Source organism: Syngnathoides biaculeatus, chromosome 19, assembly GCF_019802595.1.
Source record: "Syngnathoides biaculeatus isolate LvHL_M chromosome 19, ASM1980259v1, whole genome shotgun sequence".
Lineage (NCBI taxonomy): Eukaryota > Metazoa > Chordata > Actinopteri > Syngnathiformes > Syngnathidae > Syngnathoides > Syngnathoides biaculeatus.
In genome coordinates, this window is record NC_084658.1 from 4,866,360 (window position 1) to 4,881,850 (window position 15,491).

At 41.8% G+C, this 15,491-nt stretch overlaps 1 protein-coding gene across 1 annotated transcript in view; it reads right to left on the minus strand.

The window, feature by feature from the left end:
• Positions 1–595: 595 nt before the first annotated feature.
• The window catches only part of zfhx4 (zinc finger homeobox 4), a 97,580-nt gene continuing 82,684 nt past the window's right edge, over positions 596–15,491 (minus strand). The window contains exons 8-12 of the mRNA XM_061805094.1: positions 12,723–12,850; positions 11,370–11,570; positions 11,022–11,139; positions 5,495–10,876; positions 596–4,995 (exon numbers count right to left, since the gene is read on the minus strand). Of these exons, the coding sequence (XP_061661078.1) occupies positions 3,440–4,995; positions 5,495–10,876; positions 11,022–11,139; positions 11,370–11,570; positions 12,723–12,850 (7,385 nt within the window). The 3' untranslated portion in view covers positions 596–3,439. The remainder of the gene's footprint in view (positions 4,996–5,494; positions 10,877–11,021; positions 11,140–11,369; positions 11,571–12,722; positions 12,851–15,491) is intronic.

Genomic DNA, 15,491 nt, shown 5'->3' on the forward strand with positions numbered 1-15,491 from the left:
GGTTCATTATGATGCTACTACTCTTCCCAGTAATTTCTTATCCACATATGTATTGACATTATTTTGTGCACAGGTGCACACCCATATTGGAACAAGAACTGTGTGACTGTCCAAAATCTCTTGGTATGCAAAGGCATTTAAAGTTCCTTTTGCTGGAGCTTGGTGGCTAATATTTTAGACATGTCCAATCTTCTGGGAGCAGTTTAGTTATGCCCCCTGGTCTGTGCATCAGTGCACAAATCAAGGTTCATAAAGACATGGATGAGAGCGTTTGATGTGGATGAACTCGAATGGCCTTCACAATCCTGACATCAACCCTATTGAACACTTTCACTTATGAATTTGAGCTGAGACAGAGAGCCAGGACTGAAACATCAGTATATAACCTCACAAATGTGCTTCATATTAAGATATGGATTAAGAACGGGATATCACTTAAATTCAGACATTTATAATCCACATCCATATTAACTTAAAAATGTTTCCCGAACTTAATATGAATTAAATTTGTAATTGGATACTTAAACATAGTTTATACTAAAAATGAACAAGAAATACATACTTTATACAGAAAGAATAACTCGAGAGACAACAGTGGTTTGCAGATACAGTTTTTAATGTATCACAACAATGAGCAACAAACATACTTGATGAACTATTTCCAGAAGTTGTTCAAATACCATCTACAATAAACGTCATTTCAACTATGACAACAGGTCTGTGACAAATTAAAAAAAAAAAAAGTTCCAAAACCATGTTATTACCGTGATACGGTACAGTTGAGACCTCAAACAGTACAGTAACAAAAACTAATGCAACTACTCTCTATATATAAAACATCAATAACATTTTTGGTTTAGTTTATTTAAAGTTTTAGCCGTAGGGGCTTCTTCTTAATAAAACCTCAGGGTGCATTTCCTATGTTACCCAGATGTTGAAGAGTACATATTGAGTAGGATGTGATTGCGCCATGAAAATCCCTTTGACATCCAGAAGAACAATTCCAATTTTCAACCTTTTGAAGGCTGTCCTTATAAACATGACACAATCCGTCCATTTTTTTTAAGTTCTTTTTTTTTTTTTTTGATTTTTGGCTGCTGTGCAGTTGCAATAACTATGTACAGTTGCTGTTGGACCATCCGGTTTGTTGGTTTGTTAGCTTTTACCAGTCCTTGGTGTGGAAAGCGTCCTGTCTGTGATGCTAGCATCTTAAGCACGCGATGCGAGCAAGTGACAAGTTCAGTCTTAAAATGCTGAGCCACCGAGTGGAGAAAGGCAAAAAGCCAAGTTGTGAAAGCCTTTGGAATTAGGACAGTCGCTCATGTTTGTACAATGGCAGAATTGCACCTTGGGAGGCCAGAACGTCTCTTAGGAAACACAATCGAAAAGTGTCTTCAGGATTAAAGTAACTGATAAAATACTACAAATTCAAATAAGGACAAAAAGGTCACACAGAAAATCAAATATGGACATTTTGCTTTAAAAACTTTGGGAAAGAACACCTTTACATTAATAAAACATAAGAGGAGATGTTACTTGATTTAATTGTTTGAAACAATAACGAAGCATGATTTGATTTAACCTGTCAAACAGTTGCATTACATGCTACTTGCTCATCTCAGAATAGGAAATACCAAAAAGCAATACATTTTTGCATTTCTTCATATCAATAAATTTGTACCATGCACAGCCAACTATGAATATGTACAACAGCTTTGCTCTTTTTGTTCACAAGCCTTTTTTCTTTCATACAAATAGCCTTCTGTAACTTTGGAATGAATCACATTAGTTTCAATGACCAAACTAGAAGGTGATTCTTAAAATAACAAAAGTACAAAAAAACCTCAACTGACAATTGAACACCTTTTGACAGTTTTCACATTCTTAGTTCCACAGCAAAATTAACAACAAAACATAAAAAAAAAAATAGCAGAAGCAAATTAATTCATGGATCAGTATTTTGTCTAGTATACGTTTTGAGAAAAATAATGGCAGGCAAAATACAATTACACAGTAGCAGCAAAACTTTTGAAAGGTAATACTTTGCAATGTTGAAATGTTTTTTTTATTCTTTTTTGTTAAATGCAGATGATCACAAGTGCCCAGAGAATTGAATGGAGGATGTCCACCTATGTACTCAATAGCAGTACACAGGTGTAACACTATTTTCAGTCCGACAAGTACATGAAATTTTTGAGTCTACAACACAAATGCTGAGTATTTTTAAAGCAGCATATTTGCAAACAAATGAGCATACCTTTTTTTAACCATCGTGACCAACTTGTACCTAAACAGTTTCAAGTATACAGTACTGCTTCCATGGATGCACCAATTGTAAAATATATAGTTAGGCATCAATCCTGTAACACATATGGACCAATATGCTGCTGCAATTAACACAAATAATAATTAAAACACATACATACGAACATACAAAACAAACAAAAATGTTCTATTAAATTAACAAATCGCCTACTTTTATGATAAAAATACAAATAAAACAAACAAAAAAAAAAATAAGTGCACTATAGTCCAGACACAAGCAGGTACCGTAACAGTACAGCAATTCACCAAAGAAAAAAAAAGTTCTATTCACATGATCAGAGAGTCTATCAAAACTAGAATTATTACCTCTTGAGAAAAGGGTGTGAGCAGAGGTACAAGTGAGAAGGTTGGCACAGATTAGTATAGAGTACAAGAACAAAAGGGGGCAAGGAAATAGTTACAGCTTGTATTAAAAATTTGCAAAGACGGGGGGTTGTCATACACATTTACTTCACCATCCTAAATTCCCTCAATGGCAAAACCACACTGTCTTTGTAGGGCACAACTAAAAGAATATGCACATCGTCCATTGTAACAGTTATATTGTCTCTTGGTACTCTATACACACCAAGGAAATGCGTCTGATAAAGCTTGACATGTTTTGGTTATAAGCCGAGTGTACCCAGGCTTGCTGCTTTAACGAATGAGAAATGTTATGTTATCTGACCTGAGAATTTAAAGCTACTGAATTACACCTATCTAAAAACTAAGAGAGATTCTCTTTGAGGGTTCTGGATCGTCATCCCATACAGTACATGCTAGCATTTGGAAAACAATCCAGCTGAGGTGCAATTTGCTATCATGAGTTTTTGGCTTGAAACAAACAACCCCAAAGAGGGAGCCTGTGAAATTGTTTTCCTACTCCGTGTTTTTGTATACAATATAAGCTCAGTCAAGCATCTGCAACAGTTCTGTCCATAACAAAAACAAAATAAAACAAACAAACAAAAAAAACTAAAGGAATCAATCAATATCTTGCCAGCATATCAATATGGGAAAAACAATCCTGAGTCAATCATTTGGTACTGAATCTTTTTGGGTTAAGAGAAACTTTGGAACTGCAGTTTAAAAAGTCTTATTTTTTTTCTTTAAGCAAGGGATCCTTTTGTCACTCCTACACACTGAACATATCCATTCTGATACTACTGAAGCTCGCGTCTAGGCCAGAGGTCGGCTTCGCCTTGACTTCCAACGCGTTATCTAAGTCGTCCAGCTTCTGGCTTAGCTCATTGTCAGACTCATCTGAACAACTCTCGGTGGGTAGTGAAGTTGGAACCCCTGAGGTGCTGCAGGAAGTTGAGGTAACCGTTGACGGCGAGGACAGAGGGGGAGGGGGAGAGGCTGATGGGGAGGAGGAGGAAGCAGCTTTCTGGGCTGTGGTGGTGGCCTGGAACAGGACATTAGGCCAGGACTTCACGGACAAGTGAGACAGATGAGGAAAGGTGTTATTACAAGAAGCTGCAGACTGCGAGGTAGATGTGGTGTTAGGAGTAGGGGAGCAGACAGAATGAGGTAATAATCTAGTATGCTCTTTGGCATTTCTCATTGCTTGTTTGATTGTTTTCTCTTTGTGCAAGCTCGACTGAAGGTGTTGGCCAAGTGCTTCATTCCCATTGACGACCACATTGCAGGCGATGCATGTGTAATTGCTCACTGCCTTTCGAAGCACCGTCTCTTGTGGGTCACTGAAAGCATGTCCAAAGTAACAGATGGATTTTTGATGACGCACCACAGAATCTTCATCAGCAAAAATCATCTGGCACTTCCTGCATATAAACTCATGCTTGATGGACGGTACAATAAAAGCATCTGGAAAATCCTTTGTGATTTTGGTATCTTTTTTCGGTTCTTCTTTTGTGCTTTCTGTTGAAGAGCCTGTGTTGGTGTCATCCTTAGTATCATTAGCTTCTTTTGGTTTGAAAGAGTTGACTGCAGTGACCTTTATGCTCTGGGGTGTCTTCGCAGGGGTAGATTTCTGTTGCTGCTTCTGCTGTTGCTCCATTTGTTTCTGCTGTTGCTGTTGTTGCTTCTGCAGAGAATCCTGAAGGGACTGCTGGTACTGCTGATACTGCTGCAGAAGAGCGCTTGGGGAGAGACCAGTGGCCATAGCAGCTTGTGGGACAGCTGCTGGGCCGTATGGGAACAGGTTCTCCATCCCACAAAGCGGTGGGAAATACCCCCCTGGTTGGACCCCTCTAGGAAGCTGGGGTGAGAAGCAGTTAGGGAATCCAGGAAGAAAGTATGGTAGGAACTGCCCTCCCAAAAAACAGCTGGGATCACCTGTGGCCAGAGCATTCTGAAGGGCCTGCAGCTTCGCTGTGTCCAGCGGAGGCTCACTTCCTGGTTTCCCTGCAGCTGGTTTGTCCCTCTTCTTGGCCATGCTGGGAGTCTCTGGACATGAGCTGCTCTCTTTCTCGCTGCCCTTCGTCTTCACCTGTGGTGGCTTGTCTCCTGTTGTTTTACTGCTGTCTCTCTCTGAGTCTTTACCTTGGTGAACTGTATTATTTACTGCTGTCAAAGGTGTGGAGGGAACAGGAGGAGGAGGTGGAGGAGGAGGAGGAGGAGGAGTCTGCAGAATAGTCTTGGGTGGGGTAGTGCTGAGAGACATGGCAGGAGATGGGGTGGCTGGTGTAGGGAACCCAAGCATGCCAGCACCAGGAGATGCTAAAGCTGAAATACAGTAGTATATAGATATGGAAATATTCAATATTTAGAAATTCAATGACAAATTGGGGAAATTTGTGGTTACGTAAAGGTACTTATTTTGTCTTGTTGTTTTTTGTCAAACCTCTTATTCAAATTTTGTTATGGATCAAAACTGTCACATGTGCTTTAAAACTTCAGTCAGTCTTTGTATAATATTCAGTCTTGATAAAATAGTATAAATATGCTGAGCCAATAAGTAGGAAATTAAAAAAAAGAAAGCCATGGTAAATATATACATTTGTTGTACAAAAATCTCATTATCACTTCAACATTGATGATGAAAAACATGCATGCATTATTCCAACCATTTGTTATTTTAAAATTGTATTTAAAAATAGGACTTTCTGACTAACACCACTGTGACACAGAATAAACTGCTGCAATGGAGAATAAAACAGTGCATGATCAACTCAGTTCAAAAAGTGTGCAGTCTATTTTGTCATGGTTTGTCATACTAACTCACCAGGTGTGTTGGGTGGGAAAACAGGAAGTGATGATGGCCCGTTGACTCCAGGAAGTAGTACTGGCGGAAGGCCAGAGATTCCCGGGTAGCCTGAGGGAAGGCTAAGGCCTTGAAGTGCATTACTGTTATCCACTGCTGTCTGTTGCTGCTGACCAGGCAGACTGAGTCCCTCACCAGCTTTCTTCATGCGATCAAGTTCTTGTTGGGCCATCAGCTGTCTGACAGTGGTTGGTGCTAGGTAGTCCTTTTCCCTATCCACCTGGTTGCCCAGGGTTTCTTGCACTTTGGTGATGTGCTGTTTGGAGAAGATGTGGTCTCGAATGGACATCCGTGGCGTGTACTTGATACCACACAAAGTACACTCTGGCCTCGGTCCATCTGGTGAGCCTTGACTTATCATGAATGGTTTTCCAATGTTTATCTTGAATTTCTTTTCTTTAGCCCTGGCATTCTGGAACCACACTTGTACAACACGCTTAGGAAGTCCAATCTCATTGCCCAACATTTCACACTCTTGCATTGTAGGAGTGCGGTAATCGCTAAAACAAGCTTTGAGGACTTTAAGTTGCAGGTTACTCATCTGCGTTCTGAATCGTTTATGGCCTGGCCTATCCCCAGCATTGGTGCCTTTATTAGACTTAAATGGGTTGCCAGCCCCAAATGGGCTTGGAGAACTGGGATCAGCGAGGCTTGATGACTCACTTCTGTCATTGGTATCATCCAGGTCATCATCTCTGGAACTATAATAAGAGTCACAGTCTTTTCCGGAGAAACTGAGGGCAGGGCTCACCATGCTGAATTGGAATCGGTCATTGCCGCCATCAGAATTTGACACTATACCACCCTTATTATCAGTCAGCTTGTCCCCTCCATTTGTTGTGAAGTTTTCAACCTCATTGTTATTGCCCTCATCTCCAGTTGTAGCATCACTAATTGCAGTATTAATTGATGATGTCTCATCGAAGTCCATCTTGTTAAGATCATAAGAGGATAGATCTGCTGAGTTAACATTAGGCCCATCATTTTCATCACAGTTTTCAGCTTTTAATGATGAAGGGCTTAAGAAGTTTTTTAGTTGCGTTTCAGATGGTTTTACTGGGGTCGATGATGCGGTAGGCAACTCAAAGTCACATGGCTCGGTCTTCGTAGGCAGCTGTGAGAAGTCAAAGAAATTATACTTTGGGCTTTCACCTCTGTCATTGTCTTGATTCATCATTGGGCTTGGGGGCAAGCTAAAGCCTGCCTGTTTTGCCTCATGCCAGTGTCTAGATCGTATATGACTATCGAGAGCAGACTTAGCTTTAAACAGTGCCCTGCAAAAGGGACATTTTTTGTGGGACTGTGAGGGTCCAATAGCACGAAACTGTCCCTTTCTCTCTCGAGCACGTGTGTTTTGGAACCAAACTTGTACCACTCTCTTTTTTAAGCCCACCTCCCTTGCAATATGATCCAACATTTTTCTTGTTGGGTTAGAATCTATTAGGTATTTGTCATAAAGGACCTCAAGTTGTTCAGGTGTGATGGTGGTTCTCAGCCGCTTATCTCTGTGTTGTTCTTCGCTACTGTTTCCACCATCTTTATCATTGCCACTTTCATCCTTCTCATCCAATTTTCTCTTCATTGTCCCTGATCCTGCAGTTGAGGCCAAACCAGAACTACCCTGTGAAGAGATTTGGGAAAGGCCACCAGATAATAGCTGGCTTGCCATTAGGGGGTTATTTGGGTCAAATATCATATAGGGCATATCAATAGGTCTTTCTAGGAACTGTGAGTGCAGAAATTGGTTCTGGGCTGCCAAGAAATGCATGTGTTGATGTTCCTGCCAGAGTTCCACTGTAGGGAATGCAATCTTACACTGGTCGCACTGGTATTGAAGCATCTGATGGGAGAGGCTGTTTGTGAGGGAAGAAAGGGCCAGGGAGAGAGGAGTAGAGGGCACTGCGGCTGCCTGTGGTTGGGAATGGGGTCGGGATATGGGGGACTGGGCAACTTTGTGAGGGGGTGGTTGAGGTGTGCAAGCTTTAGATGGTCTTGGTTCTGGTAGTGATTTGACTACTGGTGAGGGTGCAGTCTCGGTTTGTTTTTGTTCACTTTCAGAATGAATCTCAATGTCTGGCTTAGGAGAGGCTTTTCCAATGCTGGCACGAGGGGAGGCCATCACAGGCGAGCTTGAGCCAGAGCTGGTAGCAGTTCCCTGGGAATGTTTGGGTAGCTCTGCTGATTGCTGGGTCATTCTAATTGGAAGTTGATCATCAATGTATTCTTCACAATGATTTTCCTCATTACCTTCTTCATCTTCATCTTTGTAACACATCTTCTTCTGGTGAGTAATGAGGTCAAAGATACGTGGGAAAACAACGCTGCACTTTTTACACTGGTACTGCATGTTGCTCGTTCTGATGTATCGTTCATTAGTGAGTTCTTTTTTCTCACTGTCTTTAGAATCAGCCTGGTTTTCATAGCTCTTACGAGCTTTCTGGCGTGCATTTTGGAACCATACCACAATTACTCGAGTTGGGAGATTGAGAACAGTGGAAAGCTGCTCAATTTCATCATCCTTTGGATAGGCATTGGTGTCAAAGAAATCTTGAAGCACCCTTAATTGGTAATCTGTGAATCTGGTTCTGGAAGACCTCTTGTTGATGGTTGAATCGGTCCTGTAGTATTCGTGTGTGCTTAGCTGAGTCTCTATTCGGATGTCATCCAAAGTAGTAATAGGAGGAATGTTAAAATTATAGGGGGAGTCTTTGCTTCTCTGCCTCTCTTTGAATAGGGTGTTCCGGAACCAGTGCTTTATTACCTTCTGAGGCAAACCAGATTTCTCTGACATCTCCTGAATTTGCTCTTCGTTGGGGGAATTGTTGATGTCAAAGTTAGCACGAAGGATTTTAAGCTGGTCATCAGTTATTCGAGTTCTTGGTCGCTTAAACTGGGACTGGCGAAGGAAGTTTGGATCAAGCCCCAATTGTTGCTGGCAGAGTTGTGTAAGGTCTGTGGACAGAGAATCCATTGCAGGTAGCTGAAGGGCCAATTGAGGTGGCAATCCTGGGTGCTGGACAGATTGCATCATGAGTGGTGGGAAAAGGGGCAGATCCAAAGAAACAGGAAGCTGCACTTGTGGAGGTGCAGGAGGAGCAGTGGATGTTGGGGGAGGATGTGGTGGTTGCAGCGGTGGTGCCTGGTGATTAGTTTGGTGTGAGGACTGGAGGGGTACAGGGACCGGTGATGGTGTTGGCGTTTGGGGCTTCGTTATTGATGTTGAAGTTGGTTGAGGTGCCGTCACTGGGGCATTAGCAGGGGGTGGCGGAGGTGGGGGAGGTGGTGGTGGTGGTGGCGTCTCAGGTGAAGCAGGGTTAATTGGGTAGAGTTTGTCATAGGCCTCTCTGTACTGCTGGGCAAACTTTTCAAGCTCCACATATGGGAAAAACTGACTGTGCACATGCTCTTGATGGCTTTTAAGAATGAGCATATTGGAGAAGAGCTTTCCACACATTCCACACTCCAGCTTATCAATGTTCATATCCATTTGCTCACCTCCATCTTTTGTTTTCTTTTGGTTCTTCTGTCGATTTTCATTGTACTGAATGACCAGTTCAAATCCAAAATTCTCCAACAGTGCTTTGGCTGCATTACCCCTTGCTCCTGACACAATGCGAGGAGGAGGAATCAATGGCTCAGTAAATTTTGACTTTTTAGTGTCTTTGTTGTCTTTTACTCCATCCATTAAACCGTCACACAGATTTTCCAATTTTGCCCTGCTGTCTTGTTTTTCATGGAGGTCTTCTGCCTCTTTTGACATTTGAACATCTGAGACTGATGCATTGCTGGGCTCCGTTTTAGGTTTTTGGTTTAGCATTTGTTGGTTCTTTTGCTGTTGAATCTGTGACTGTGTCTGGGAGACTTGCTGCTGCTGCTGCTGGTGGTGCTGTTGTTGCTGCTGAGCCTGTTGTAGTTGGTGCTGCTGTTGCATCTGCTGCTTCAAATCTTCTAGGAACGATCCTGTAAGACTTGGCATTCCAAACGCTGCTGCTGAGTGCAGAGCAAGCTCCGGGCTGAGGTTGAACTCTGCTCCTGGGATGTAGAAGGGGAATAAGAATTGTGGCTGTTGAAATTGTAGCAATGCTTCTGGGGTCATTGGGAAATGAGGGAAGAAAGCTGGGTTAAGAAACTGAGGCTGGAAGAAGGCAGCCTGTTGCTGGAGTTCATGTTGAAGCTGCATTTGCAGTTGCGCCGAGGACTGTGCTGACTTGTGACTAGTTGACTGTGCTGAAACATGGTCAGTATTTTGTTTTATATTATTGTTGCTGCTATTAGTGTCTTTGGGTTCCAAAGTATTTTCTTTATTAGATGATGGTGTTTCACTTCGAGCAGATTCTGTGTTGGTGTTGTTTCCTTGCGTGCTTGGAGCAGGACTCTTTGCTGGCACTGGAACACTAGTGCCAGTGCTATTGCTGCTCATTTCAGATTTGGCCGTTCGAGCTTTAGTCTGGTGGAGTACTGACCTCATGTGAATCTCAAGTGTTGAACTTTGGCTATATGCAACGTTACAAATATTGCATTTGAATGGTTTATTGTCAATATTGTTGCCTGTTTCTTGTGGAACTGGGCTTGATGCTTCTTGAAGCACTTTCTTCAACTTGTGCAGATGGGAAACAGAATTATAGTGGACTAGTAAAATATTCTTCTGCGTAAAAGACTCCTTACATACTGTGCACTTGTAAGGTCGAGAAGGATCTAAAAATTTCTCCATAGTAAAGTTCGGCCCTTTCCGAAATGGCAGGGTCCGTTTTGGTTCTGCTCCCATATCATCCATCAGAGAGCTGCTGTCACTTCCAGTAGGACTGGGCTTCTCTTCCTGATCCATTTCATCATCCTTGTCCAAGTCTTGCTCAAATGTCTGCGCTTCCTCTAAAGCCCTGGCTTCACTCTCAGTGATATCGCCATTCAGGGGGAGATTTCCAATCAGTTGCTGCACTTCAGCCTCAGTGAGTTCGGGATGTCCATTTTCCAAATGCTTCCTGAGAGCCAGAAATGTCCTGAAGCTCCGCTGGCAAAGGCTACACATTGTGGCTGCTCTGATGGCATGGTACTGAGAATGTATCTGGAGTTTCTGCATTGTCTTGAAGGCTAGGCTGCAGTGATTGCAGCGATACTTGTAGACATGGCGGTCAGACACTGACAGCTGCTGCTGCTGCTGTTGGAGCTTCTGGAGTTCACTGAGATGATCCTGAAGGTTATCAGGGGTCTTGCTGTCATGCCCTAACCCGCTTGCTCTCCTCCAGTCTGGAGCTTCGGAGGCCTCCTTTGGGGGCTTCATTTCCTCAGCTTGGAGGTCTAATTCATTTTTGTCCTGACTTGTCAATTCATCTTTTGAAGAGTTTCCTTAAAACAGACAAGACAATTTCAAGTGATATGGACCATTACAACAAAATACAAATGCACAGATGTTGCACAGAAGATAGATTACAAATGCAGATCATATCAACATAATTGAGCCAAATGAGCTGCTGCTGAAAGTGTTCTTTACCTTGTGTTTTTCCAGACTCATCTAGGGAAGCTGCTGAATCTATTGAAGGCATTCCTTTGTCTTGCCCAGTTTGGGGATGAATAGTAGTATTTGATCCTGTCGTATCAGGACCAACAACCTATCAAGACCAGATAGTTGTTCACACATTATGACAGATTCAAATTCAAACTTTCAAAAGTTAATGACAAAGTAGGTCACCTCGAATTTCAGACATGAAGGAAAATAATTTCAAACGCAAATGTTCTGTAGAACCTTTAGTAATTGCAATGAGGACAGTGAGGTCACTTTGGCGTCCTGAAGAAATTATGCCATGCAATTACAGGCAATTACACGCACACATGCACATACCGTCATAATGAGCTTTTCAACGCAGTCAGGTGCCACACTGTGAAGGTGGGTGAGATGCAACTGCAGGTGAATCTTGTTGCTGAGGACATCCTGACATAGTGGGCAGCGGATCACTGGCTGCATGGAATGCTGGGACATCACATGGAGCTGCATACGGTTGGCATCTTTATTGCTGAAGTTGCAATAAGGACACTGCTGAACCTACAAGAAAATGTACGTGGGTTGAGTTGAGTTTGCATCCAGATCAAATAATGGAGCGTTTGAGTTTTTTAAGTTCTATATATTTTGCAATTCTAGGGCTGAAATACCCATGCGTCTGCAGCATCAAATGTCTTTACAGCTAACATTTTTCTCTGCACAGAAAATGTAGGATTACAAACTTTCACCTAATAACCTAAAATCAACTCATTTCATTTTATTTAGATGAAAACATACCTGTTCAGAATATCTAATTAGAACATTATAGATGACAAAGGCGTACACTCTCCCAAGATGCATTGCTCATTACAGTGAGAATGCATAACATTGCTGCATCTCTACAACCTGTCTTAGAATCTTTTTCTGAAATAACAAAGTCTTCTATTCATATAGTACCCAGATGGGCTAATACTTCATAATCTAATTTGAAAACATAGTATTTAAAGAGATGCAAATGGGGAAGCAGCATGGAGGGAGTCACAAGGCGAGTGCAGGTATTCTATTTAAGAGCATAATGACTGTTCTTGATAGTAAAAAGCTCTGCCAGGGAGGGAAGGGAGGGTTACTTTTAACCCTCTCCAAAGAAACGGGAACTTCCCATCTTCCCATTTTCTGTACTGTTTATTCAGATTGGGATCATATCAAGAACTGGCGTGTATCCCAACTGACTGAGGGTGAAGGCAGACAATACTATAGATTGATCAGCAGTCAAAGACAGGCGATGTGAATGGAGTGGCAATTGATCCCACTTAAACTCCATAAAAGTCAGTTTTGTGACTGAGCTACGACACTAACAAAGGCCTTGAAGCTACGAATTACTAACTTCAGGGCATTTTGCCCCAAACAGTTCACAAACTGAAAAAACGAATGTATATCCATCTTAAGGAAATAGTGCCGGTTAGTACAGGCGCCTGTCCGGCAAAAATACATTCAGATGTCCACATAACTTAATATACATCCACTTTAAATAAATCCACACAAAGCCAAACAAACCAGCAATTGTGTTGCATTGGAAAGGGGTCAAAACAGTGACAAATCCCTCAGTGAACCTCAAACACTTTAAGGATCACTTTGATTGAGCATTTATATTGAATGGGAATTTTCCAGCATAGGTTAGCTTATGTTGCACAACTGAAAGATTCTGCAGTCTGGTACCTGCTCAGAGTTCTTCAGATCAGCAGACTTGGGCCTTTTGGGAGGGCTTTCAAGTTGTTGAACGGGCTGAAGTGAATGTTTCAATGCTGTGTGCTGTCCACTCGATTCTTTGGGTGTGGCATTCACTCCTAAAGTAAGTGAGAGAAGATAAAAAAAAATCACATTAAATAAATTGCATAATCTAGTTGAGCTCATCTTCCAAAGGACAAAAGGCATGAACCCTAAGCTTTAACATTGGATTGTTTCAAAATGGATGTAAATAATAAAAACACATTAAAATAATGAAAAACTATTTAAATTTTACAAATGAGAATTATATTTTTCATTTTTTTTCTCTGAAAACAAAACAATGGTATTTTAACTGTCATGTGCTCATGTACTTTAGTACATATTCAAAGGGATATATCGGTGATTATTTAAAGGCTTTGACACCGACATAACATATGTGTGCAAGCCCGTTCTGTAACCCTCTTGCACCCCCACTAACAAACACACTTCCTGCCCTGCGGCCATGTGAAATGGAGAAAACTCAGGCAGGCTCATTATCACAGCACGACATACATTAAATGTTATGGTAATATTATACACTTCATTAGATCATATACATTTCCCCAGCTGCCTCAACTGTGCCTCTGTCTGCACAAGAGCAACATTTTCGATTTAGGGGGTCATCATGGCTGTTGGTACAGTAGTGTGTGTGGGTATGTATTTCTACGCGCATGTGTAAGTGTTTGTGACGTTAACAAACACCGCCCAATATGGTGAGATCAGCCTCTGGTTGTATTTAGTGATAAATCTTTCATTAGCTTCATCCTCACATGAAGCCACTGCAGTTCTACATAGCTAGTGCAAAACAAAGACTCGGCAAAAGAAAACTCGGGCCCCCTCCCCAAGTCATCATCCACAAACGCTCTGTTGCCTGGTCACTCACGGCAATATGTGAGTCTCACTCTTGCGAATCAACACTTCATGCTGGATGAACAAAGGGAAAAAAAGGGGGAAATCAAAGCACTGATAGATGGAGAGGGGGTAGGAGAGAGGGAAAAAAAACATTTTGCATTTCATATTATTCCGTGGCTCATGTTTTTATTGGGTGCATATCAATTCCTCTGGCCAGTTCATGCATTTTAATTTTGTTGCATTAAGTAGGCGTTCCACTTATTTTATTTGTAATCCCCTATATCTGGAGCCTGAAATATTGGCCTGTCAAGGGAAGTGACAAGAGAAAAGGAGGGAGGGAGAAAAGGGGGAAAAAAACACAAGGGCACAATGTGAATTTCCAAGAACATCCGAAAATTGGTCCACAGCTCAGAATAGCAAGGTAATCTTGTTTTACGCCGTTTTCCAAGGCCCCTGCAGGGCTTACATATGTGTTAGTGTGCGTGTCTGTGTGCACATTACGTCTTCCATGACAGGCTTTGACACTTCATTGCAGCCGTCATATAACCTGACCTTTCTGCTCTGAAGCGCCCAACCCCCCCGGATTCATTATGACAAATTTTAATTTCAACTTTCAATTTTTGTCTCCGTCTTTTACTCAATTTGAAACTAAATTGCATACTTGCAAAGGGAGATGAGGTGATTGTCCACATGTTCACATGGTGGATGCGAGCGAACCCACACATCACCATTGATTACTGTCATCGTGAACGAATGTATGTTTGTGTAATGGCTGCATGCTCGGTTGTGTGTGTCTTTGCTTCTGATTTGTCTCGGTGCTTTCATCAAGAAAAAACAGTTGGGACTAACCTTGAATGCCGAGAGAGCCATTCTCTCTGTGGCCACTTAGGAGATTTAAATGGTGAGCCCTGCCTGTGCATAATGAAGCTGTTTGGAGAAAATGGCTTCTAAAGTCAAGTGTCCTTCAAACATAAAATGACTTGAAACCCCAATTGTGCACAATGGGCTAAAAGCACAATTCAAATACCATCTAATGAGACAATATCAACTATCCAGTTGTTGGTTTTTACTCTCCAAGAAAGAATCATTTAAAAAAATAATGCGGGAGAAGAGGAACCAGAAGAAGACTGTAACCACCTCCCTCGTTTGCCTTTGTCTGGGTGAGTCTGCATCATACACTTAATGACTCTGCCCTTCCTTCCCTCCATCCTCATGTGGACTCCACCAGCTGCAGCCCAGTGAAGCGGTGGGGCAGAATAGACCCAACACCCCGTAACCACTACAAGCCACCCCTCCCACCTCCACCAATGACAAATGTCTGCATGCAGCAGGACCTGGCTTGATTAGATAAATCAAAAGGAGATTTATGACACTCACCCCCCCTTTTTTTTGCATTTCAGGGGGGACAGCACAGCACATTCGCCACCCATCTTTATTTGCGACTGTCGATGGGATTTAGGGTGTCTCGGACGTACACTTAAAAGCAAGTACGGTCTCAGATGGAGAGAAGTAAAACAGTGAGAAATGGAGGCTAAAGAAGCATTTCTTTCAAAAGAGACTTATAAAAAAATCTCTTTTAAGGTACACTGAGTATCTACAACACAATATAATTCTGTGCCATCTAATGTAAAGGATTTGAACTCTGACTTGTACATAACATCAAAAGGTAAAGGATTACTAGGATTTGTCCCTTTTAAAATGTAGCATCAATTTAAATTCTGGGTTGCAAATAAATATCAATCTTCTTTATCTTCTACTTGGTAGTTGCATAGTTTGGTTTGATGAGAGTCAATATAAGAGATGCATGACACGTATTGATAGTTCATGGGATATAATTCCACAATAATTTGAATTTGTGATCCCTTTCAC